This window comes from Tenrec ecaudatus, chromosome 5 (assembly GCF_050624435.1).
Source record: "Tenrec ecaudatus isolate mTenEca1 chromosome 5, mTenEca1.hap1, whole genome shotgun sequence".
In the NCBI taxonomy this organism is placed as follows: domain Eukaryota; kingdom Metazoa; phylum Chordata; class Mammalia; order Afrosoricida; family Tenrecidae; genus Tenrec; species Tenrec ecaudatus.
In genome coordinates this window covers 89,755,025-89,781,562 of record NC_134534.1, presented here as the reverse complement: position 1 = coordinate 89,781,562, position 26,538 = coordinate 89,755,025, and the positions used below count along the sequence as shown (strand labels likewise).

Here is a 26,538-nt window from a genome sequence, read left to right as displayed (position 1 = left end):
CATACGGAAGGCTGCAATACATGATCTTCATCAGCAAAACTGCATAGTATGAAGAGAACAGAGATGATATGTGTATGGTGGAAAAACCGAAGGGTGCCCAAGTAGCATGCAGGCACCGAAGCCCAAGATGCTGTGGATTTAAAGCCCCCAACTTCTGGGATGCCATGTAGGGAAGCTGAGTCTGTGCTAAAGGCAGCATAGGGAAAATACCGGGTGAGATAATAAAAGACCATACAAAAGATAAGGAGGTTATGGTCAAAGGATGTTTAACTGAAATCGTTGATAAAAAGGTAGGATTCATCTGGAGATTGGAGAATCCCCAAAGGGTTACCTTTCCCCCTGTTATACCACACAACAAAGGTGTGCTTTGCAGGGGAAAAGTGGAATCTGTCTTGAAATTCATTATACATATATTCATGCTCGTGTCTGATTTAATTTTAACTAAACTTTTTAAATTGCATGAAATCACTATTGTCTTCTGCATTCTGGAGCTCTCTTTAAATTTGTAACCCACGAAAATGCCTCATTCTAGACCCAACAAGGTAAGGGAGTTATAATTGTTTTGTTTACTACTGAATTTCCAAGGCCTAACACAGGACAGTTCCTTAAGAGATTGTTTTAAGAATCCTCCTTCCTTCAAATTCTTCCCTGATTCCGCTGCTATTTCCACCCAGGAAGCAGCCAGCCAGGTCTCACCGCCAGTCTCCGCCCCAATCCATTCTTGACCTTCCTTCATCCTCCCGCTGAAGCTTGAGGTTATGGCATGATCTCTAATGAGAGACCCGCAGTTGAGTGCCCAAGGATCGGGATCGGAGGAGCAGTGCGTAGTTGCCGAGAAGTTTGCAGTTAGAGATGCGGAGCACGGAGCCCGCGGGCCAGGACGCGGGGGTGGAGGGTGGGGTAGTGTGCGTGAGCGGTGGGGCGGGGCCGGGGCGGGGCGGGGCGGGGCCGGGGCAGCAGCGGAGCGGTGGGGCGGGGCCGGGGCGGGGTCTGCGGCTGGGACCAGGCTCCAGGTGGTTGCCAGGCAGCTGCTGCCACCTGCGCCGGCGGGTATCCTTTTACCGTGGTGCCGACGGCCCTGCCCCGGCTGAAACCCGACACCGGAGCGGTGGCCCGGCAAGGGTGCCCGGGCCGCGGGCTCCGGTCTGTTCGCGCGCCCGGGCCGCGCCATGGTGGACGTGCTGGGCGGCCGGCGCCTGTGGGCCCGCGACGGCGCGGCGGTGGAGGCGGAGGCGGCGCTGCAGAACAAGGTGGTGGCGCTGTACTTCGCCGCCGGCCGGTGCGTGCCGAGCCGCGACTTCACGCCGCTGCTCTGCGACTTCTACACGGAGCTGGTGGACGAGGCCCAGCCCGCCGCGCCCTTCGAAGTGGTCTTCGTGTCAGCCGACAGCAGCGCCGAGGAGATGCTGGCCTTCATGCGCGAGATGCACGGCGCCTGGCTGGCGCTGCCCTTCCACGACCCGCTGCGGCTGTGAGTGCGGGCGGGGCCGCCCCTCCCCTCCCCGAGGCCCGGTCTAGAACTTTCTTTCCAGAGGTTGGCGGCTTACTGGCTCGAACATGCCTCAGCCGGGGGCTGGATTGCTTCCCAGCCCAGGTTCGGTCGCCTGGATCTGCGTCCGCGGGGGATGGGCTTTCCGGACGGGAGAAGCCTGGACCCTCTGACCGAGCTCTGGGCTGCAGGCGGAGGCACAGGTGGCCAGGGGGCACGCTGCCTGTTCATGGTCTCCATTCCCCTGGAGGGAGGGGATGTGTGTGCGGGGGCGGGGGGGGGGAGGCAGGACGGCAGGTAAGGCACTAGTGTGAGACACACGCAGGACAGGCTTGGCCGTAACAAGGATGTCGCAAGTGTTAAGAAGGTAGGTTTGGCTGAATGGGGTGTGCTGTGCTCTGGGAGCTCCTGTACTGGGCTGTTTGTGGCTCTCTTTTTACTGGCAGTGATTAGAACTTCATCACTGTGAAAGCTTTTGGAGATGTAGAAAGCACCAGCCTCCTGGATCATGCAGGGGCAGATGTTAGAGGAGGCCCAGTCCCTCTATTCCTGATGGCTTGGGTCTGCCCTCGCTATTGTAGGCCCACACCTTGGCAAACTCGCAGTGAGCTGGAACTTGATCTTGCTCCTGCTTCCCCTGGTTGTAGCAGTGGGCTCCGAGAGGAGGCTGGCAGGATTGAGGATTTCAGGGAGGATATGTGGCCTCAGCCAAGAAGGGTTATGCCACGGGCACCAATCATGGGGCACGCTGGTGCTCCCAGTAAAATGTGATTTGAGACTGGTTTAGAAAATCTGGCTTCTCTGATTTTTCTGTCACCCGTGAAGGGTAGACATCTTATGATGTGCTGTGAGTGCAGGTGGGATGCCCGCCGTGGGGTTTTCATGGCTGGTTGTTAAGTGGTGGATCACCACATCTTTCTTTTGCAGCATTCAGCTCTCCAACCGTTCAAGTGATACCCGGTGGTGGTAGCACCCAGTAGCACACCGCTCAGGGCTTTGAGCAGCTTCCAGAGCTCCCTCACCTTACCTGGTTGAAATTTCTGAGCTCTTCTTGGTAGCCAGCTGGAGGCAGCTAAGCAGGTCAGGGTATGGTTATTTCAAAATCCTTACCTGGGAGAGTGGGGGAGCAGCCCACCATCAGTTTTTAATTTTCTTGAATTTAGTTGGCGTGTTGTGCCTGTCCTTGCTTTCCCGACAGAGCTTTGTAAACCCCATCATTGCAATTGGCAAATTAGGAAATGGAACATTTTCTGGAAATTCTTGGAGCACTGCCATAAATTGCCTGAAAGCCTGGATTTATGGGGTCAAGCCACAAGCATAATGAAAATAGTCACCACAGGAATAACTAACACACAGTGTAGATACTCTGTCCTGTAAGGTCGCTGCTAAAAGGTGGACTTGATGACAGTGGGTTTGAGTTTGGGCGCATAGAGATTCCAGGTAATATTTCTTCAAGTTTTCAATGTGTGCAAAAACACAAGCCACTGTGCTGGGCGCTGTGTTCCGATGGGGTCCAGGTCCGAAACGTCAGCCTGATGCTCCATTGAATAGTGCACACCAGGGAGGCCCCCATAAGCGCCAACTTGCCGCAGTTGTGGACTAGCGTCCACCTGAGGTACGGAAGGGGATGTCTCCACAGAAATCTGATCCCGTTGGTGTTACTCTAGGGGCGACTAGAGGTGGCCATGGCTGCACATGCACCCACAGGGAAGGGAAGGGCCAGAACCGCTCACATGGGTTCCAAAGTTCTGAGGATTTTAGTTTCCAGCGTGCTCCAAAGACAAAACACAGCGACAGTGCTGCCCTTCCCCCTAGAGAAGCAAACATTTACTGCTGGTTCCAAAGCTGATCAGACACCGGGCTGGGACATTAGCCCACCCCCACTCTGTTATCCTTGTGGCTTGGTACAGATGTGTCAAGTGGAGAGAGCTGTGTCTTCCTTCACTTGTAGCAAGGGTAACAGTGAAGACACCTTAAAAAATCATTTTATTGGGGGCTCATACAGTTGTTAATACATCCATCCACAAGAATCTATGTGTAGCCTCCTCCCTGGGGGATGGACAGCAGAGAAGAGGGCGGGGGAGATGTCGGACAGTGTAACACATGACAAAATAATCACTTATGAATGATGAAGGGTCCATGAAGTTCGGAGGAGTGGGGAGGGAGGGGGAAATGAGCAGCTGGTATTAAGGGCTCAAGTAGAAGTCAAATGTTTTGAGAGTGATGAGGACAAAGAATGTACAGATGTGCTCGACACAATGGATGTATGTATGGATTGTGATAAGAATTGTATGAGCCCCCAATAAAATGATTTTTAAAAATCCATCCATCCTTTGTGTCAAGCACATTTGTTACCATCATCATTTTCAAAACATTTTCTTTCTACTTGAGCCCTTGGTATCAGCTTTTCAATTTTCCCCCTCTACCCCCCCCAACACTTCTTCCCTCACAAACCCTTGATAATTTATAAATTATTATTTTTCATCAAGACAACTTCTACTGATGCTCCAAATTTAGAGACATTTTCAGATATGCTTCTATGATTCTTTCCTTTCTTTTTATTATTAGACTTATGGGTAAAATTCATTTTCTTTTAAAGGATAAGTAGTTGCTTCTACATTTGCTAGCATGAATATGGTCATATGCTGCCTCTCATGCTAGACACAGCCAACAGTGATTTGTACATCCCTTAACACAGCTTGTATACTCTCCTCTGGAGCAATGCATACCCCAGGGAGAATGCTTGTCGGCCTTCTCACTGCTCTATCTCTTACCACCATTCCCCAGCCCTGAACAGGTTCTACATCACCTAGTCCTCCAGGCCAATAGATTAGGATCTAATGAAAAATGAAGTAGGCCTAGGCTTGTTTTCTAGAGAATGGCTCAAGTAGAATTACCAACTGCATTGCAGAGTCAACGCCTGTGCCCGGGCTTCTCAAATCTGTCTTCCCACCAAACCTCTCTGCCTTCCTGCCTTCTCTGGAGCCACCCCTCCCCTTCTCTGTTTCCAAGCCCTGCCTGATACAACTCCCCTTTTCCTTGGATCCTCCATCTTTTCGCTCATTTAGGCTGTATCAGTGGAGCATTTATTCTGACTGATTTTCTAGACCCGAGTGCTGCCATTCAATCAGTTCGGCAGTTTTTGTCAAACACAGAGGAATTGTTGCTCCTCCTCACTCAAGCTGCACCATCATTTATTTTCCGTCTCCCTTTGCCGGAACCCTGCCCTGACCTAGTCTTCAGCGGTGGACCCCTTCTCCTCCCACACCAAGTCTCCTCTTGTACCTCGCTCCGCCCTGTTCTAGGCAAACGAGACAACCCAGCACATCATTTTTTTTTCTCTCTTCCTGTCCCCATAGGTTTAAAAAGAACGAAAGATCTGCTTGGCAACAATTTGCTGGAGGTCTGAGATGGGCAGAGGCTAGAGGTAGAGTGGGGTAACCAGAAGCACAGTTACGCCGGGGCAGGGAGGAGGTGAAGTGAAGGAGCCAGTTTTGCAACACCACCCAAAACAAGGAAAAACTGGGCCCTTACATTTTCACAAAATGGCTCAAGTACTCCTGAATTATGAGTTCATGCTATCTGACAACAATTTTTTTCCAAAGCACCTTCTATCCTCTCTGGACACAATTGATAGGCCCAGAGGGGCATGGAGTGGCTGTAGGGAGGGGTGGTTGTTATTTGCTCCTCCCTTGTGGTTTCAAAGTTAGATTTCTCTCCAGGCCATGGGAGCCAGGGCAGGGATTTTAGCGCTGATCCTGGTGACTGCAGAAGCTGTTTCAACCCTCCTCTGCTCAAACCTCAGGCTGCTTCACAACCCCGTGATGGGCCACGGCTGGGTTACATGCCACAGTGCTTAGGCTCTCGCTTCTGCCTTTTTTGCACCACGAACAGGCTATGCCCAGTTGGTGCCTGATAAATCCAATGTGTATCTGTTTCTTTTTAAAAACAGTTTTATTGCCACATCATCCACATATCTTAAAATTCAACAGTTGAATCATATCAAGAAGAGTTGTACAATCGTGGCCATAAGCCATCTTAGAACATTTTCTTCTTTCTTTTTTTTTTTCATTTTCTTCTTTCTTGTACTCACTGTTATCAGCTCTCTCTCCCCCAATCTCTCCTGTCACACCCCCAAGTAACCACTGATCCACTTACTGTCTCTATCGAGTGCCTATCCTGGATTCCATATAGAGAAAAACATTAAAAACAAGAATAAGAAAGTAAAACAGATAAAAACCTCAATTGAATAGAACAAATTTAAATGGATCATGCGAGAGAGCAGATGATAGGATGCAAAATTTTAACTTAAGTGTATCTGCAGTAACCCATTTTCCAGTGCATTCTGCATGATAGCAAGGCTGTTCACATCCCTTATCCATGACCACAGGGCTTACTCCTTGTATATTTCCCTTTCTCTCTAATGAGAACAACCTTAAAGTGGGTCAAAAGGGAGATCAATGGTAAGATACTATATTTTAATTATGTCTGCCACACTCGAGTTTGCAATGCACTCTGATGGCAGGGCTATTCACATCCCTCAACTATGATCAGAGAGGGTCCACCGGAGGCTTTCCATGCTTGGATCCTGCAAAATGGATTTGGGGTTTCCATCGCCATCCATAGCCGCCTGCAAACCAGGTGCTCACAATTTCAGCTCTGACACCATTCCTTCCTTTAGATTTGGATTGCATTATTTGCAATCCTTGGATCACACAGGCTGGTGTGTTTCTTCCAGATGGACTGAGTTGAGGCCTCATTTGGATGGCTGCTTGTTTGAAGACAAGCCTTTTAAGACTCCAGGCACTATTCTTTCTGATAGCTGGGCACCATCTAGTTTCTTCACCACACTTTCTATAGCACCCATATCTTCAGTGATCTGTTCAGTATCTTCAGTATCAAGCAGGGCCATGTCATAATATCTAATTGTTCTCTGGGGTTTGAATTAAGAGGAAGCTCAAAATCTATTCATGCACCTATGGCTTATATATGTCTTTGGTACACCTTAGAGATATTGTCATTTTATGTTAGAGCACATTATCAGTCATCCCTCTGGGGCATCATTGCCACTGTCATGAAGTCATTGCTGACTCGGAGGGACCCTATAGGGCAGGCTAGAACTGCTCCTGTGAATTTCAGATCCCACAAAATAATAAAGCCTCCTCCTTCACCTGAGAGCTGGCTAATAGTTTTGAACTGCTGACCTTGTGGTTAGCAGCCCAATGTGTAACCACTATGCATTGGTCTTGTGTCATTAGTTTAGCCAATAGTATAGAATTTAAAACACTGTTGAGAAAAGGAAATCCTGTGAATATAGGCCAGCTATGGACCACAGTACATGAATTGTTGACTTGTACAATCAAGCTCTTAAGTGACTGGAGACTATACAAATAACGGGATTGCTGATAGGGCAGATCTTTCAATAGTCCTTCAGAATATCCACAGCGGAACACAGACCGACTTACCAGTCTGTACGTGCGCAGTTCAGTGACCCTGATCCCTCTCTTCTCTGAGTTGTTCTTCCTCTGACTTGCGCCTGAAGTTTCCTAGCTGGACTTCAGAGTTACTGTCAATTGCATCATAGATTTAAAAAAATAACGTTAGTTTCTGTCATTTTTAGTTTAGGGACTTATGCTAAAGTCAACATTTTTTTAATAGCTGGAGTTAATGCTTTGCCTTTGGTCTAGGTGCCAGACAGCAGCAGGAAGACCTTGATGGGGGTATCATGAGGAGATTTGGGTAATAAAAGCATCCCAAATACCCTCCTCCTTCCCTCAGGTGCCTAATCCTTAGAGGGGCAGATAAAGGAAATCCGATTAGTGTTCATGTAAAGTCCTGGCAGGCTGACTGTGATAAATTGGAAGGGGAATTTCCACTCAGCTGCCCTGTCTTGAGGGAAATAATCCCTAGGAAGGGTACAGAGAGAATTGCACAAGGAAGAATGCAAATGATCCTTTCCTTAAATGAATACAAGTAATTTTGTGAAGAGACCTCTTATGGGATTATAGATGATAGTAAATATAACTCCACATATTTAATCTAGAATAATGTTAATCAGAGCACACTAACTTTTGTAGAGTGGAATGTTTAGTAAGGCTTTAGGCTTATTTAGAACTCATGGAATTCCAACTATTACCATTTATGGAATTCCAGCTTTTACTATTGTATGTGCCTGGGTTATTTTAACCTCTTGAAATTTACAAATGGATATAAATCACTGTGTTTATATTTGGGTTAGGAACTTCATGGTCTAGAATAATAGTCACTAAACCCATGTGACTACTCAAGTTAAAATTACTATTAAACAGAATTAAAATATAACTCTTCATTTACACCAGTTACACTACCGATACTAACTAGCCACGTGTGACTACTGTATTAAAGAGCTCAGCCGTATAGCGTGTCTATCATTGTACAATTCTCTTGGACAGTCTTGGCTTATAAGCCATATGGCAACAAGAAACAAAGAGACCTAAAAGGAATCAACGGGCAAGTTGGGAGAGTATCTGGGTGGCCCAAATGGTGAAATTGTTTAGCTCTTAATTGAAAGGATGGCAATTCCTGTCCACCTATAGCTACCTCTGAAGAAAGGCCTGCTGAGCTACTTCCCCAAATCCTAGACCTGAAGTACAGGTCTATCCTGGTACATAGGATCGCTGTGAGTCAGAATTCATTTAACAACTGACGGCAGTGGCGGTGGCAGTGGCAGCAGCCACGTAAGAGGGCGAGTTGGTCGTGGACTCTGTTCTAAAGGGTTTCTAGTAGTCTTGTTGTAAACCGGTTTTGTGAGAATACATTCTTCTATTGTTGCATATGTGGTGTTGACCACCCAAGATAAAACACTCATCTTTTTATTGTTGTCGTTGTTTTGTTTTTCTGTGTATGAAATCCAGGATGGGTAAAGCCACAGAAACAGTAATTAAGGATTTCTTAGAGGTATGCCGAGGAGGTGTGTGATAAGCACAAGAAAGAAGAAAATGTTCTAAAACTGATTGCGTTGATGATTATACAGATCTTAATATGATTAGGTTATTGAATTGTGTGATATGTGAATTATATGCCAATAAAACTGTTTAAAAAATAAACAGTGTCACTTGTGAGTGCTATACAAACAAGAAATGTAATCTTTTGTTATGTGTCCGTCCCTCCCCCCCCCCCACAGAGAACTGAAGAAGATGTACAACATCACAGCCATCCCCAAGCTCGTGATTGTGAAGCAAAACGGAGAGGTCATTACTGACAAAGGACGGAAGCAGATACGGGAACATGGCCTCTCCTGCTTCCAGCGCTGGGTGGAGGTGGCTGACATCTTTCAGAATTTTTCTGGTTGAATTTGGAAATCTCAGATGACCAGGACCTGCGCACCTCACACTGTCTCCTATTCACCCATGGGAAACAAAAAGCTCACATAGTTTCTTTTCCATTTGTGTAGCTCTACTGAATTTCAACTTAGAAACAAGTAAATGATGTTCGGGGACACAACCTTGCCACTTTGTAAATGCACCCATTATTCTTGGCATACCTTTTTCCCATGAGTGAGAGACGACATTTATTCATACTGAGCTGTTGAAAATCTATGCAAAATGTTTTTTGGTACAATAATATATGTACAATAATATATGCACACAGTTTTCTGATGATAAATTTATTTAAATGATATATTTTCACAACTGTATTTATTAATACAATTTATAGAATATCTGTGTCTTAATAAACAAATGTATTTCTACCTTGTGCCCCTGATTTCCTTGTTTTTTAGTCTTAACCAAGTACAAATAGGAAGACAGTAAGTCCTCCTAAATACTATAGTTAAACAGTTTACTTTAAAAAAATCCTCAATGGTGGTAGTTTTTAATTAATTGCGTATGCCTTTAGATTTTTCATTTTTTTTCATTCCTCATAGTTTTTTAATAACAAAATAAGAGTCTAGGGAAAAAGAAAAATTCCAAGGCTATGTGTTCATTTCTTCAAGCTCAACGCTAAAATTTACTGGTGAGTTGGTATGAAGTATTGGTGAGTTGGTTCCAATCCATAGTGACCCGATGAGTGTGATCATCACACTGCCGGTGCACCAACTTTACAACCTGGTTGGTGGGTCAGCCCATCGTTGCAGCCTCTGTATCAATTCATCCTTTCTCCAATCCTCGACTTCAGCAAGCGTGATGTCTTCAAGGCACTGGTCCCGCCTAAGTACTTGTCCACAGTAGTATGTGAGAGAGAATCTCACCATTCTTGCTTCTAAGGAACATCCTAGTTCTACTTCTAATACTGTTCTGCTCTTGGTTTCCGTAAGTGAATGTTCCAATATGCTTCAGAATTACTATAATACGCAGCCTCTGGCGAATCCCCTCTGACCATAGTCGAGGGACGTGACTTGCTTTGCTCTCAGAGCGCACTGTAAGTCCTTCACGGCAGATGTGCGGTAGTTAGGTTAAACACAACACTTTATCCTTGGCTCTCCTTCTGACCCTTTTTGAAGTTGTTTCAATTTTTAATATTTTCTTTTTTTTCCTTTTTAAAGGTTTTCTGTGTTTTGTCTAGCCGTTGTTGTTGGTTTTGTTTGTTTGCTGTTTTATTCTGTATGAAATCCAGGAGAGGTAGATGTATAGAGACAGTAACTGGATTGATAATTGCCTAGAGGCAAGGTGGGGGAGATGGGGACTGAGTGTAATGAGAAGCTAACAGCAATGTGTACAAGAAGAAAATGTTCTGAAATTGTAATGATTGTACAAATAATAATATATTGAAATAATATTTTGTAATATGTGATATACATGATAAATTTTATGATACATGAAGTATATGCCAATAAAATTATTTTGAAAAAATCTATAATCCAAATGCATCAGCTCTTGGTCTTTGCTGATTCGTGGTCCAGCTTTCACATGCCTGTGGTTGAAAATACTGTGCCTGGGGTCAGGGAAACCTTGCTCCTCACAAGGGCATCTTGGGGTTTTCATACCTTTAAGGTGTCTTTTGCAACAGATTTGCCCCACGCTACCCACCATTCGATTCCTCGTCTGCTGCTTCCGTCGGTCTTGATTACGGATGCAAGTAAGAGGAAATCCTCGACAGCTTCCAGTCTTTGCTCTGTTTATCTGTCCAGATGTGAGAATTTTTGTTTTCTTTATGTTGAGGTGTAATCCATGTTTTTTTTACCCTCCCCCTGCTCCCCAAGGTGTAACATGTTGAGGCTGTAGTGTTTGAACTTTATCAGTAAGTGCGTCACGTCCTCTTCACTTTCAGCAAACAAGATTGTGTGCGTATTGCAGGCTTGTTAATGAATCTTTCTCCAAACCTGATGCCATGGTCTTCTTCATATAGTCCAGCTTCTCTGATAATTTGCTCAGGCTGCAGATTTAATAGGTATGGTGAGAGGATACGGTGCTGTTTCTCACCTTCCTTGATTTTCATCCATAAAGTATTCTCTTCTGTTGAGCTACTGCCTGTTGGTTTACAGATAGGCTCCGCATGAGCACAAATAAGTATTCTGGAATTCCCATTCCTTGAAGTTGCTACCCATACTGCATTATGACGTACACCGTTAAATGCTTTTGCACAGTCAATAAAACACAAGTAAGCATCTTTCTGGAATTCTCTGCTCTTAGCCTAGATTTATCGGATAGCAGTAATGAGATCCCTTATTTCATGTCTTCTGAAACCATCTTAAATTTCTGGCAGTTACCTGCTGTATGTCTGCAACTGCTTTTAAACTATTTTCAGCAACATTTTGCTTTATATGAGACTAATATTGTTAGCTAATTTTTACATTCTGTTGGATCGTCTTTCTTTGGAAGTGGCATGCATATGCAACTCTTCAATTCAGCTTGTCGGAAGACAGTCTTCCAAATATTGGCAAATACAAGTGAGCATTTATAGTGTTTTATCTGTTTGTTGAAACTGTCTCAGTTGGTATTCCATCACTTCTTAGGGCTTTGTTTTTGTCAATGTCTTCAGCGCATTTTGAAATTCTTTTAGTACCATCTGTTCTTGATCATATACTATTTCCTAGAATGGTTGAAAGTCAACCATTTTCATACAGTGATGGTAGCCCTTTCATCTTTTAATTCTTCAGTATTTAATCTTGTTCAGTATTTTGCCCAGAGTTCTTCAACACTGCAACTTGAGACTTGAGTTTTTCTTTAGTTCTTTCAGCTTGAGAACTGCTGACTGTGTTCTTCCCTTTGGTTTTCTAACTGAAACTCTTTGCACATTTCATTAGAGTAATTTGCTTTGTGAATTTCCTTTAAAATTTTCTGTTCAGCTCTTTTATGTCATCACTTATTCCATTTGTGTTAGCTACTATGTTCAAGGGCAAGTGTCAGTTTCTTCTGACATCCAGTTTGATCTTTCTTTCCTGTCTTTTAAACAACATTTAGCTTTTTTCATATGTGATGTTGATGTCAATGTATAATTTGTCTAGTCGTTGGTTATTAGTGTTTGGATCAAATCTGTTCTGCAATTGGCCTCTAAAAACGGATGGAGTATACTCAAGGTTTTATTTTGGCTCTAGTTCACTAGTTTTAATTTTCTTCAGCTTCAACTTGAACTTGCACATGTGCAATCGATGGTACTGCAGTTGGCCTCTGGCCTTGTTCTCATGATATTGTGCTCCTTTCATCGCTATCCACAGATGTGGTTGATTTGATTTTGTGCCTCCTCCTTGTGAGATCCATGTGTAAGGTCACCTGCCATGTTGTTGAAAAAAGATAGTTAACAATGAATAGATCGTTGGTCTTGTAAAATTTTATTATGGGATCTTCAGTATCTGTTAAGGCTATATTTCTGAACTAATGATCCTGCTACCTCATTTCTGATTTTAATATTTCAATCACCAGTAATTATTAGTGCACCTGTTCTTTCTCTTTTTAAACTTTTTATTGTGAATTACATTGCGACTGTTGCAAGACTGTGTATAGAACAATATTTGCCCCTGCTAGCTGTAACTCAAGCAAACCTCCCAGGGTCTTCTCCTATTTCCATCTTGCTGCATGTTTGGTCAATTTTAGACTGTTGGTGTGGTTAGGTACCATTGAGTCACTTCTGACCCAAAGTGGTCCCGTGCACAACAGAATGAAACAGTGCCATGTTCTGCATCATCCCCACGTTTGTTCCTGTGCTCGAGCTCACGTTGCAGCCATTTTGTCTATCTGCTCATTAAGGGCATTCCTCTTTTTTGCTGCCCTTCTCCTTTACCAAGCATGATATCATTCTCCAGGGACTGGCCTCTCCTGAAAACATGGCTAAAGTATGTTAGATGAAGTCTTGCCATCCTTACCTCTAAGGAGCTTCGGGGTATACGCCCATGAAAGATTTGTTGGTTCTTTTGGCAGTCTATGGGATTTTTAATATTCTGCACCAGCACCAAAATTAGACCATAGTCATTCTTCTCTGGCCTTCCTTATTATATATTCAATTTTCACATGCATATGAGGCAATTGAAAATACCATGGCTTGGGTCAGGTGCACTTAGTCCTCAAAGTAACCTTCTTGTTTTCCAATGCTCTAAACAGGTCTTGTGCACCAGATTTATCCAAAGCACCATGTTTTTCTGATGTCTTAACTGCTAATTCCATGAGCACGGATTGTGGATCCAAGAAAGATGAAAATCTTGACAACTGCAATCTTTTCTTTTTACCTATTGGTCCAGTTGTGAGGATTTTTGAAAAATTTTATTGGGGGCTTTTACAACTCATCACAATCCACACATCAGTTGAATCAGGCATGTTTGTACATATGTTGCCCTCGGTACCAGCTCTTCTTCTCCCTCGTTTTCTCCCCCCTCTCCCAATTTTTAAAAAAGTGTTGAGTTGAAATCATACTGAAGTCTGCTATCCTTGATCTTCATCAACAAGCGCTTCAATTCCTCAGTGGTAATAAGCAAGGTTGTGATATCTGGATATTACAGTTTGTTAATAAGCCCTCCTCCGATTGTGAAGCCATGTTCTTTGTCATGTAATTCTTCACCATATGATGTCTGCTGCATAGAGATTGGTGAGAGGACACAACCCTGATGCTTTCCTGATTTCAAACCATGCATTCCCTTGTGAGTTCTCATGGCTTCCAGATCTACTGTGCTAGTTAGCTATACCAACTAGTCACTGCTAGGGGTGGACTTGGGCCTATCAAATAGTAGCTGATGGCACCTCATTGGGGGTGTGGCCCTTGGCATCAGAGCAAGATCAAACAGGATTCTTCTCTGCCATTTTGCCTTCCTTCTTACTAGGACTTCACTGGGGCTCTATCTGCCTCTAGTGGTGGCCCACATGGAGCTGTCAGCCCTGCCATCTTTCCACTGGCCTTGGATACAAGTGACTGCAGTCATGGGTCTGATCTTCCTGCTTAACCTTTCGGCTTCATGGCTTGCAATGTGAGGCTGAAGAGGGCTCAGGCTAGCATCGGATCTATGGACTTGAGTTCAACAGGGTTGGGTGCCTTCTTGATGCAAAGTCATTTCTTGATATGTTATTTCTCGTACTGGTTTGTTTCTATAGACCAGATGGCTGCAAACTTTTGAGACAGAAGAGCCACTCTTGTCCTTCACAACAATGTAAAGATTATTTGAGAACCATAAATATATTTTTACAAACAAATGAAATTACCTTTATCTGAATAGCCTTTAAGATTTTTCCATTTTAATTCTGTAGTAGTCGCCTAATTTGGTGTCAATTTAAAGATTCAGAGTGTAGGGGTGGAGTCTAGACAGTCAGTCTGGAGGCAGCCAGTGAGACTTCTGTGTGGGCATGGCCTTCTGAGAATTCTGGGAAATCTGGTACTTCCTCCTTGGAGGCAGAAGACACCTCTCTCTCTGCTTCTCCATGAGAGACATTGCAGAAGACAAGTCACATGGATGCAACCAGACCTCAGAAGCCGGAGAAGCCACAGAGAGACCCCTGCCAGCACTGAGGTGCTTACAACGCCCCTGGACCCAAAGACATTTTTACCCACTGACTTGTGATCATCCTGCATTTGGCTTCATTGCATGTGTTTCGTGAGTCTGAAGAGGACTTTATAGATTGGTATTGGACATATGGGCTAATATTGGACTTATGGACTTGATCTGGACAGGGCTGGGATGTTTTCTCAATGTTCAATTGCTCTTGTAGATAAACCTCTCCCTTATATGTGTGTTTATGAATTTGTTTCTCTAGTCTACCCAGACTAGCACATTTTGGTACCAAGAGTGGCACCCCACATTGAGTTGACTAGAACCTGGCCAGATGAACAGATTTTTTGAGCCTGTGAACTGGTGCATATTGCTGTTGACTTTATTGATGGCCTACCCTGATTTGACTTGGCTTATGGATGCAGACTCTCAAGGTTCCAACTGGAATGAAGATTCTTCACGTCAAAGAACATGATTGTTTCCTCAGAGCACTGGATTGATGTAAGTGGGCAATATAGAAATTGGATATCCAAAATGGGGGAATAAAGGCATGAAGTGGTTGGCTTACAAATTTTCATAGGTGGAGGAATATATTCATAGGGTTATAGGAATGAGGTGTTGGTGTTACTTAACTGCAATTGTTAGGCATAGGATATTTTTGTTTTGTTCACTTATAAAATGTTAGGTTTAAATGAGGGTGGAATATATTTAATTGTATGCATTTTAATTTTATCCTGTTAGGTACAGATGTGATTTTATTATTGTTTGAAAATTATATATGGCTAAAGAATTGTGTACAGGTGCCAAGTTGCCAAGGGGTGGATTGTGATAGGTTCGTTGTGTCAACATGGCCAATGAACACATGTGAGATTAGTTGAAGGGCAGAGAGATAAATGGCTCGGCGAACCTCGCCTCTTTCTCTCTTGCTCTTTGATCATTGGACGAGTGTGCGGCTGCCTTGCTTGTTCTGTGCCTTCTCTTTGCAAGCTGCGCTATCTGTGGAACACTTACCCATGGACTGTGTCACTGTTACTTGAGGTTCCTTTAAGACCTGCTTGGCCATGCCACTGGAAGGTACATCCCTTGAGCTGAGGACTGTTGGACACTGTCATCTGGCTGACTGTGGGTGATCCGCTTGCTGTTTGATGCCTGTGGCTGGATAGCCTGAATTGCTCCACAGAGGACTATACTGCGGCCCTCAAGACTTGAAGGACTGCCAGTGTACTAGCTGTCTCACAGAAGTGAGTTGCACTGAGCCATTTGTACTGCTTTATAGATTAGTTAACTATTTATTTCTTATGTTATTTATTTACATAAATATATACAAAATTATTAGTGTCCTAACCCTGTCTAACACATTTGAGAGCCACATGTATGTAATGCAGGAGTCACATATTGCCCACAAGCCTGTTTGCTGACCCCTGCTATAGAAAACTGAGACTAACATCTATATACACGTTCTTCCTGAGCACAATTAAGTGGTAATGTACTGCTGCAGCCATGGTTGAATGATCAGCCAAAATTTCCTTGAATTTGATATCAATGCTAGTTTTCTATAATTTGACTACCAAAGATGGGTCTCCTTTCTTTGGAATGTGTATAAATAAAGATCTCTTTAAGTCAGTTGGTCAAGTAGCTGTCTTCTAAATTTCCTGGTATAGATAAGTAAGTGCTTCCAGTGCTTCATCAGTTTGTTGAAACATTTCAATGTCTATGGTAGTTATATAATCTGGTGTCAATTGGGACTTGAGAGGATTAAGAGTGAAGGGGTGGAGTCTAGTCTGTCAATTGTTCATAGCCAAAGAGGCCTCTGTGTGGGCATGGCTTTCTCCTAAGAATTCTGGGAAATTGGATTTTTCCTCCTTGGAGGTGGGAGACGTTTCTCTCTCTGTATTTACTCCCTGGGAGACATTACAGCTGACATGACACATGGAAATATGCTAGAACCCTGAGCTAAAAAGTCACATGGACCTACCCTGATGTAGCCAGAACCCTGGACATGGAGAAGCCACGTGGAGACCTCTGTCAGTGCTGAGATGCTTACAAAGCCACTGGATTTACAAGATGTCCCACCCACTTGCCTGTGATCCTCCTGCATTCAGCACCATTGCATGTATTTTGTGAGTCTGAAGAGGACTTTATAGATTGGTATCAGACATATGGGCTTGGACTGCACTGGGTTGGATGCTTTCTTAATGTACCCTTTATATTAAACTCTTTTACACAGATGAATGTCTATGAATTTGTTTCTCTAGTCTCCCCAGACTAACAGTTGGTCAACTAGCTGTCTTCCAAATTTCCTGGTATGGATAAATAAGTGCTTCCAGTGCTTCATCAGCTTGTTGAAGCATTTTAATGGGTATTCCATCAATTCCCAGAGCCTTGGTTTAGGCTAATGCTTTCAGTGCAGCTTGAACTTCTTCCTTCTGTAATACTGATTTTTGTTCATACGCAACCTCCTGAAATGGTTGAATGTTAACTCGTTCTTTGTGGTACACGGAATTTATGTATACTTTCCATCTTCTTTTATACTTCCTGTATCATTTGATGTTTTATCCATAGAAATTTCTTTTTTTTCTCTTTCTTTCAAAACAAATTCAACTTTATTTGCCACCACATAAGAACCTACCCAGGAGGGCCTGCCTTTAAACTGTCAAGATGGCAACATGCTTTTCAAATGCACAATAAAAATTATTCCCAGGGGGTGAAAAGCTTTATGCACAGGGGTGGGGGTGGGGTTGGGTGTCCCCTTAGCAGCAGTTTATTTACTACTAAAACCCATTTCTGGGGTGAATGTCCACGGAACGCAAAGTTCAGCACTATCTCTGGTGGTGTTTTCTAGGCATCACATGATGCTGACGTTTGCTGGCCAGTACACCTGCTCCACCGCCTCCTCCCATGCAACCTGTGCACACTGGTTCTGACTGTCCTGCGCTAGAGCTTGATGGGTGCACGCCACTGTGACTACCTGCTGTTGTGCTGTGTGCCCAGCAGGCTTGCTTTTCGGTTGCAGCCTGGGTGTTCAACCACAATACTACAGCCATGTTCTCCTATGAGCCGTAGTAGTGAGCATGAGTTCTTACATACCATAGTCATCGGTACAGCCTAGCTTGCATGTTCACTCCTATGCAGAATTGTACAGAATGGAGGTGATAATAATCACTCACCCAGACCATCAGTGATGCCGATGTCCTTAGGCAGATGCTTAAGGCCATCACACCTGAAGCTCTCTGCTGCCCAAGGAATGAAGATGGTGATGCCGCCTGCTTCTTGCAAATGGCACCATGAGGAAGTCTTCTCACTTCAGAAGAACACTCACCTACTTAATGAGAAATCTGGAACTTCTTGGTGTTGACAGTAGTATCCTGTCCTACAGCAAGGCTGAAATGCAAGTGCTCAACTCATACAACCCTAAATATTTGCTTGCCTCAAGATCAATTCTCACACATCTCCCTTTTGTCTGTCTGCTTTGTTTTTCTAACTCAGATCCATACACAACGATGCTGCAGGCAATGCACTACTACTAAGCCACACATTGTACTAAGCTAATATGTCAGAAACAAAAGCCAAAAAGGGAGCGAGGTACATTGTGAGGAAATTGAAATGCCACAGTGAGGCCTGGAGACCTCAAGCTCCTCAGAGCTGTCATGGTCGAGAGATGGCCTTTCGACTCAGGGTTGGTTCAACACTGATTTTCCTCACAGCCACCCGATGTCCCATTTGGCTTTAGGCAGGACAGGCAATGGAGAAGACATGAAAAGTACACGTTGGGCAAATATGACAACAGGAAAACCGGCCGGTGGAGAAGACGAAGAAGTACAGAGAGAAAGAGCAAGAGTCCCTACATCATTCCCACCGAGGCACATCTCAAGAAATGGATCTTTCCAATACAAGGGGTCAAAAATACTCTACTTTTCCTATATTCCTTCCTTCCTTCTTCCTGCCCTCATCTCCTCCCCCCTCCTCCCATTTCTTAGTTTTTCCTGAAAAGTTAGGTTCTGCCTACAAACAGATGATGGCAAGGCAGTCGTGTTACAAAAGCTCTGGCCAAAACTCACAGGAGAGAGCTTGCTGCCAACCCTGAGGTCAGTCTGTCAGTGTAGTTCCAGACAGTCTCTGGGTCTGTGTGGAAGCCTACTGAGGCATTTCCGCAGATACTGCACTGTAGGCACATCTTTCTGGGGGAGCATCCCACTGGTTCCGGAGGGAGCCAGGACAGTGGAAGGTAAGCAAGCTCTTACTTTGCTGATGGTAAAAGGCCTGACCAAATACAAATAACCACTCAAATGTCTCCCTCCTTCCCTACCAGGAGTCAGGATGCCTCTTTTGCAATGATTCCTCCTTGAAGCTAGCCTCCAATTTAACCTTAACTGATCTGTCTTAGGCACCAGCCAAGCCATCTCTGGGCCTGCGTCTGAATGTCTAGTAAAACAACCCTGACTTCAGCTTCATTAAGCAAGTACAGTGCTGGGTCCATTTGATATCAAAGGGACATATCCCAAAGCACTAGATTCTAGACCATCTAGTAACCAGACTGTCACCACAGGTGGCTTGAGACTCCAAATACATTTCTGATGCCTTAGTGGCATTTATGAAAAGGTGGAATATAACTGAGTTAAAGTCTCCCTGATGACAAGCCTCTACATTAAAAAAAAAAAAAGGAGTTTGCAGCCTTAACAATAGTAACACCAAGAGAGTGGGGGGAGGGAGGAGAAAGGGGGCACCCATCGCAAGGTTGGATATATAGACCACCCCCGAGGGGGACAAATAACAGAGAGTGAAGGGAGACAACAGACAATGTAAGACACGAAATAACAATAATATATAATTCATCAAGGATTCATGAGGGTGGGAGGGAGGGGGAAAAGAGGAGCTGATGCTAAGGGCTCAAGTAGAAAATGTTTTGGAAATGTTGACTGCAACATATGCACAAGTGTCCTTAATACGATTGAATGATGGATTGTCCTAAGATTTGTACGACCCCCTCGATAAAATGATTAATGGGGAAAAACAAACCTAAAACAATAGTAACACCCCAAAGAAAATGGAAAATGAATGGTTGGTTGAAAACTGTTAGGTAGCTTAGCCTGGGGACTTGAATGCCCATTAACGCATGCCCAGGAGAGCCAGCATAGGACAAAGCTGGGTTAAACCTGGATCAGCCCACCTGGGCCAGGTGATTGCAATTCAGCCAATGGGACCAACCCCTGCCTCCCCAGGAATCCTTGAAAAGGCAGGAACCCAGAAGCAGAGGGGTCTTGTCTGGTCCTCTTGTTTCGGAGGAAAACTTGGGAGAGGGATCTTTGTGTGACCCTGAGCAGTCTCTGCCAGGCCGCATGGTCAAAAGGAATCCTATGGGTGCCGGGTAAAACCTGAAGCTTCTTTTAACTCTCATTAAATTCACTTGGATCACGAGCCAGGCTTCGGAGTGAATTCTTTCTCGAGCGGAGCCAAGGACTGAGGTTTAAATCTAGCCCGGAGAGAGACCTTACAAAACTACTGTCTTGGACAATCAATAGTAGGAGTACCTACAGGTGCTCCCCGCCACCCCCTACACATTAATGGTTCCTGTGGGGAGGGCCTTGGGAGGAAGAACGGGCGGTGGCCTAGGAGGAGGCCTTGAGGAAGAGTGGAGGAAGGGCCTGGGAAGCAGTTCGTGGAAGCACTTTCTTCTGCCCCATGCTCGGGAAGGCTCCCGCCTGCTGGACCAGCGCCATCCCTGAAGCAGCCTGCTCAGGCCCGGCTTGGGCTGCTTCTCCAGCTCTGACAGCCTGCCGCAGGGATTTGAATTTGACTGCGGATCAGCCCGCTCATCCGGCCGTGCCTGCGCTTCTTTCTCTGCCTCCTGCAGGAAATGCTCCTCCTCCTCCGCCAAAGAGGGCGCGCAGCTTCCTATAATCCGTCAGTACCTTCTCCTCGGATCCATCGCGGGCCGTGCCCTTGCACCCCGCCGCTGCTGACTCCGCCTGGCCGCGCAGATCTGCAGCGCCCTTCACGCCCTCTGTCATGGACTCCGCGGGCACCTCCTCCGGGCCGCGCAGCGCCTTCCTCCCGCGCCGATCCGGGGCTCCGCGACGCACTGCCCGCAGGCGGCGGGGCACTCGGGGCGCGGCAAGGCCCGTCTTTCCTCGGCCCAGAAGTGAACCAGGCACGTCCGGCAACACCGACGGTCACAGTCGGCGCGCACCGGGCCGCGGGACGGGCGCAGGAGGCCGCCCCAGGGCGCCGAGCTCCTGCAGGGCTGCGAACGCCCGCCCTCCGCGCCGCCGGCGGGAGGAGGAGGAGCGCAGGAGGGCGGCCAGCAGGGCAGCGCGGGCCCAACAGCGCAGAGTGCCCCTGAGACGCCACAGAGCCATGTAGCCGCCGCCGCGGTGGCCACCTCCTCCCGAACCCTAATTAATTAAAAAAGTTACTTTATTGGGGGCTCATACAACTCTTACCACAATCCTTCCATCCATCCATCCATCCATCCATCCATCCATCCATCCATCCATCCATCCATCCATCCTGTCAAGCACATTTGTACATTTGTTGCCATCATCATTTTCAAAACATTTTCTTTCTAATTGAGCCCTTGGTATCAGCTCCTCACCCCCCCCATGAACCCTTGATAATTTATAAATTAATATTGTTTTGTCATGTCTTACACTGATGTCTCCCTTCACCTACTTTTCTGTTGTCTGTCCCCTAATGTAGATCATTGTGATCAGTTCCCCCTTTCTACCTTTCCACTCCTGATATCTCTACTCTCATTATTGGTCCTGAGGGTTTATCAGTCCTGGATTCTCTGTGTTTCCAGCTTTGATCTGTACCTGTGTACATACTCTGGTTGAGCCGGATTTGTAAGGTAGAATTGGGATCATGATAGTGGGGGGGGGGGGAGGAAGCATTAAAGAACTAGAGGAAAGTTGTATGTTTCATCGGTGCTATATTGCACCCTGACTGGCACATACCCTCCCCAAAACCCTTCTGTAAGGGGATGTCCAGTTGCCTACAGATGGGCTTTGGGTCCCGACTCCACAGTCCTCCTCATTCACAATGATAGGATTTTTAAATTCTGAGTCTTTGATGCCTGATACCTGGTTCCATTGACATCTCATGATCACACAGGCTGGTGTGCTTCTTCCATGTGGGCTTTGTTGCTTCTGAGCTAGATGGCCTCTTGTTTATCTTCAAGCCTTTAAGACCCCAGATGCGCTCTCTCTCTCTCTTTCTCTCTCTCTCTCTCTCTCTCTCTCTCTCTCTCTCTCTCTCTCTCTCTCTATATATATATATATATATATATATATATATATATATATATATATTTTCATGCTATATCTTTTGATAGCTGGGCACCATCAGCTTTCTTCAACATATTTGTTTATGCACTTGCTTTGTCTTCCGCGATTGTCTCAGGAAGGTGAGCATCATGGAATGCCGGGTTAATAGAACAAAGTGTTCTTGCGTTGAGGGAGTACTTGAGTAGAGGCCCAATGTTCACCTGCTATCTTAATACTAAACCTATAAATATATGTACATAGCTCTATTCCCCATCATCATACACACATATGTACATGTCTGTATTTAGACCTCTAACAAATGCCCTTTGCCTCCTAGTTCTTTCCTCTATTTCATTTTACTTTCCTCTTGTCCCATTATCATGCTCAGCCTTCATTTGGGTTTCAGTAATTCCTCTTGGTTACATTGCCTGTGATCAAGCCTTACCAGTCTACCAACACCCTTCTCGTCATTGATTTTAGATCACTTATTGTTCTCTTGTCCCTGGGTTTGTTAACACCTACTTCCTTTCCCTGCATTTCCCTCTCCCGTGACCCCCAGAACTGTCTGTCCTGTTGTTTTCTCCTCCAGATTGTTTATTGCACATATCTTATCTAGATAGACAAGCAGAGATGATAATATGCACAAAAACAAGACAGAGGAAAACAAAGCAATAAAAGAAAACAAACAACAACAAAAGAGAAAAGCCTGTCAATACTTCCAGGTCTGTTTGTTGACCTTTAGGAGTGTTGTCTGGTCCAGTCTGATGGGTTGCCATTCCCTGGCCCCACAGTCTATTTTTGGTATTCCCAGAAACTTCATTGCTCTGCTCCCCTTGCTGTTCTGTTGCACGCCCTTAGTGTTTTGACTCAGTGAGGGGGGAGGGGTGGTCAGATCAGGCACAATTTCTGCTGTTTCTCCAGTGTTGTCCCCGTAGCACTATGGGTCATTGAGAGACGTGATGTTTCATAGTGGGACTGGCCCTATAGTCCTTTCTGTGCATTGGCTGCTGTGAGCAGGAATATTGTCCTCATGACTTGGTGGGCCAACCTGGTACTTCAAGACGTGAATGCAACATACTGGCATGATGCAGGGAACCAATAGAGAGGCCCCTAAGAATTTTTTACTGTTGCAACTTGAGGCTTGAATTTTTTCCTTAAATTCTTTCCATTTCAAATATTCTGAGCATGGTGTTCCCTTTTGGTTTTCTACCTCTAGGTCTTTGCACATTTCATTAGAATGATTGGCTTTGTCTTCTCAAGCTGCCCTTTGAAATGTCCTATTCAGCTCTTTGACTTCATCATTCCTTCCATTGGCCTTACTCAACGATTAAGAGCAAGTTTCCGAGTCTCCTTTGACATTCACTTTGATCTGTTCTTACATCCCTGTCTTTTTCATGACCTATCATTTCTTCACGAATGATGTTCTTCACAGCTCATGAGGTCTTCTACCATGAAACTTGATGAAGAAATCTACCAATATTTTCCACCCGAAATCGGTCAAACATGCAATAAAGATTCATTTAAAATTATAGGTGATCAAAATGCAAAAGTTGGAAACAAACAGGAAGAAACAGTAATTGCATTGAATGGTGCAGGAAACATGAAAAGATGGGAATAATACATACATCTCTACTAAAAAGAACCAGTCAACGTTCAACCATTTCAGGATGTAGTGTATGAGCAAGACCAATGATACTGAAGACAGAAGTTCAAGCTGCACTGAAAGAATTAGCCAAAAAAGAGAGAGACAGAGGGGCTCCAGGAATTGAGTACTCATGGAAATGTTTCTGCAAGCTGATGAAGAACTGAAAGCACATAGTGTTTATGTCAGGAAATGTGGAAGACAGCTACTTGGCTAACTGACTGGAGGAGATCCCTATTTGTACCCATTCCAAAGGGGGACCCAACTTTGGTACTCAAATTATAGAATAATATCATTGATGCCAAATGCAAGGAAAATTTTGCTGAAGATCATCCAACAATGGTTCCAGCAGTCCATTGATTGGGAACTGCCAGAGGTTTAGACTGGATTCAGAAGGGGAAGCTGAACTAGAGATGTCATTGCTAATGTCAGACAGGTCTTGGCTAACATAGGCAACTACCAGACAGGTGTTTACTTGTGTTTTATTGACTATGTCAAGGTATTGGGCTGTGTGGATTGTAACAAACTGTGGATAGTCTTGAGATGATTGGGAATTCCAGAATACTTCATTGTGTTCATGAGGGACTTGTACATTGTGCCAACAAAACAAGGAACTAGTGCATGCTTTAAAATCAGGAAAGGCGTGTGTCAGGGTTGTATCCTCTCATTGTACTTAATTCAATCTGTATGCTGAGCAAATCATCAGAGAACTTGGGTTTATGGAGAAAAAATGAGGCATCTTGATTGGAGGGAGGCTTGTTAACAACCTGTGATATGCAGATGACACACCTTGCTTGCTGAAAGCGAGGAGGTCTTGAAGCACTTGCTGATGAAGATCAAGGATTGCAGCCTTCCATATCGAATTACAACTCAATATATAGAAAATCATAATCCTCACAACTGGACCAATGGGTGATATCAATAAGTGGAGAAAAGATTGACGTTGCCAAGGATTTTGTCTTACTTGGATCCACAATTAATGCTCATGGAAGCAGCAATGAAGAGATCAGGAAATGTGAACATACAGTGAATCTACTGTACAAGTCCTGTTCTGAGTATTGAAAAGTAAGAACGTTACATTGAGGACTAAACACACCAGACCCAAGAGATGGTATTTTTACATTGCCTTGTATGTAAGTTTGACACTGAATTAGGAAGTTAAAAGAAGTGTTGATACCTTTTGGCCATGGTGCTACAGAAGAATATTGACTGCCCAAACAAACCAACTCATTTTTCCTGGAAAAAGTATGGCCAGAATTCTCCTTAGAGGAAAGGGTGGAGAAACTTGGTCTTACATACTTTGGAGCTGTTGTTAGGTGAGGTTAGTCCATGCAGAAGGACACCATGCTTGGTAAAAGAGGGGCAGCGAAAAAGAGGAAGGCCCTGGAGGAGATGGACTGACACAGTGCCTGCAGCAATGGGCTCAAGCTTAGAAAATCTTGTGGGGCTGGGGCAGTGTTTCACTCTATGATGCATGGGTTCACGAGGACTCAGAATCGACTCAATGGCACCTAGCAATGTCAGCAGCTTTTGTGTTTGGTGTATGCATTTGAATAATAGTTGTATGGATTGGATTTCCTTGAAGTTGGATAGATATAATCCTACCACAGACAGCATTGTACTTCGAGATCAACCTTAAATGTCCTGTTTGTCAATGAATGCAACCCCATTCCTCTTGATTGTAACATTCCCAGGGCAGTAAACCATGATATTCTGATTCAAAATGGCCAATATCAGTCCATTCCAGCTCACTAGCACCTAGAATGTCCATCTTTACGTGTTACGTGTAATCTTTGATGACTCATTTTCCTAGGTTCACACTTTGCACATTCCAAGTTCCAATTACTGATTGGTGTTTGCTGCTGTGTCTTCTCATTTTGGGTCGTGCCCCATCAGCAAATGAAGATCCGGACGACTTCGCTCCAACAGGCTTTCCTCCATTCACGTCACCATGGTTGATTCAGGAACTCCTCCTCAGTCTAACTTCAAGTCCCTTCGGACTCAAGGGGCCTAGTGTCCCGCCGTATCTCTGACAATGTTCTGCTTCCGTTCATTCGGCCTTCCGTACCTGCCCATGTTTCCATGGTATGCATGAGGCTACTCCTCGAAGGTGCACAGCCAAGTCTTACATAATCTGCTTAGTCTGGAATCTCCACTGAACCTTGCTTATTTGGGGGACCCTGCTGGCATTTGAAGCACCAGTGACAGCTGCAGCAGCATCGCAACACATGGGCCAGCACAGTAAGACAAACTGACAGACTGTAGACGTTGTTAAAGCTCTTCGATGTGTTCATGCTTTGAATTAATGGTTCGTGTAAGTTTGAGTAAGAGCCAGATTAACTGGCCTTCCTTGCATGCATGTGGGTATTAGCCCTTTACCGATAATGCTGTAGTGCAGGATACATTTTGCAATGTTTCTTTTCACGAAGAATGTGGTGCTTGCTGGCTCTCTTCAATTTGCCATTCCCAGAATAGGACTGATTCAAAACAGCCAATTGATTCATTTCACACTAATGCCTTGGCTACCATCTTGAATATCCATATCCATAATAGCTGTTGCATTTCGTTTTTGAGAACTTTTAATTTTCCTCTGTTCATTTCTTGTGCATTTCTACCCCAATTATACAATGTCTTCTCATTTCGAGTGGTGTGATATTAGCATATTATGACTCCCACATTTTGACTTCTTCCACATCATTAATGGTATTTCCACTTTGAGTAGTTGTATTTCAGTGCCTTACAATCTGGGACCCATTTTCCTGCACCATGTCAGTGTTCTGCTATTAATAATGCTTTCCCTAGCCAATGATAAAAATAAAAAAGCAGACTTCCAAGTCCTCCTTCCTGGTGTGTTGTAATCTGGAAGTTCTGCTGAACTTACCCACCATGGGTGGCCCCTCTGCTCTTTGAAATACTGGTTCTACAGCTTCCGATATCACAGGAACACACAAGCTACCACAGTATGGAAAATTGACAGAAATGTGGTGGAACCTAAAAGATGACAATTGGTTGAGAACAGCAAAAAGTTTATACATATCCTTGGTTAATTAGAAGCTATCAAAAAAGCCCCCAAATTATTTAATATATTTCCATATTGGCATATTGATTGATGCCCTCATTTGCAATATTTTTGCTTTTATCTGAGCATCAATGACTGTGTGATTTATCCTTCTTTGTTGTTGTTAACATTTTAATTTATTTAAAACATTTTTCATTTCATGTATTTTATTTTTAACAGTTCTATTGGCACTTTATCCAT

General features: G+C 44.5%; 1 protein-coding gene across 1 annotated transcript; it reads left to right on the top strand.

The window, feature by feature from the left end:
• Positions 1-975: 975 nt before the first annotated feature.
• NXNL2 (nucleoredoxin like 2) lies at positions 976-10,303 on the top strand. The gene is made up of 2 exons (XM_075549715.1): positions 976-1,471; positions 8,652-10,303. The coding sequence occupies exons 1-2, from the start codon at positions 1,170-1,172 to the stop codon at positions 8,818-8,820; spliced, it is 471 nt and encodes a 156-aa protein (XP_075405830.1). The 5' UTR covers positions 976-1,169; the 3' UTR covers positions 8,821-10,303.
• Positions 10,304-26,538: the final 16,235 nt, after the last annotated feature.

What these genes read in the sequence shown, in the direction of transcription:
- NXNL2 (XM_075549715.1), top strand. Translation starts at nt 1,170, where the DNA reads ATGGTGGACGTGCTGGGCGGCCGGCGCCTGTGGGCCCGCGACGGCGCG. An exon ending in TTCCACGACCCGCTGCGGCT is followed by an intron (nt 1,472 to 8,651) that starts GTGAGTGCGGGC and finishes CCCCCCCCACAG; the next exon opens with AGAACTGAAGAAGATGTACA.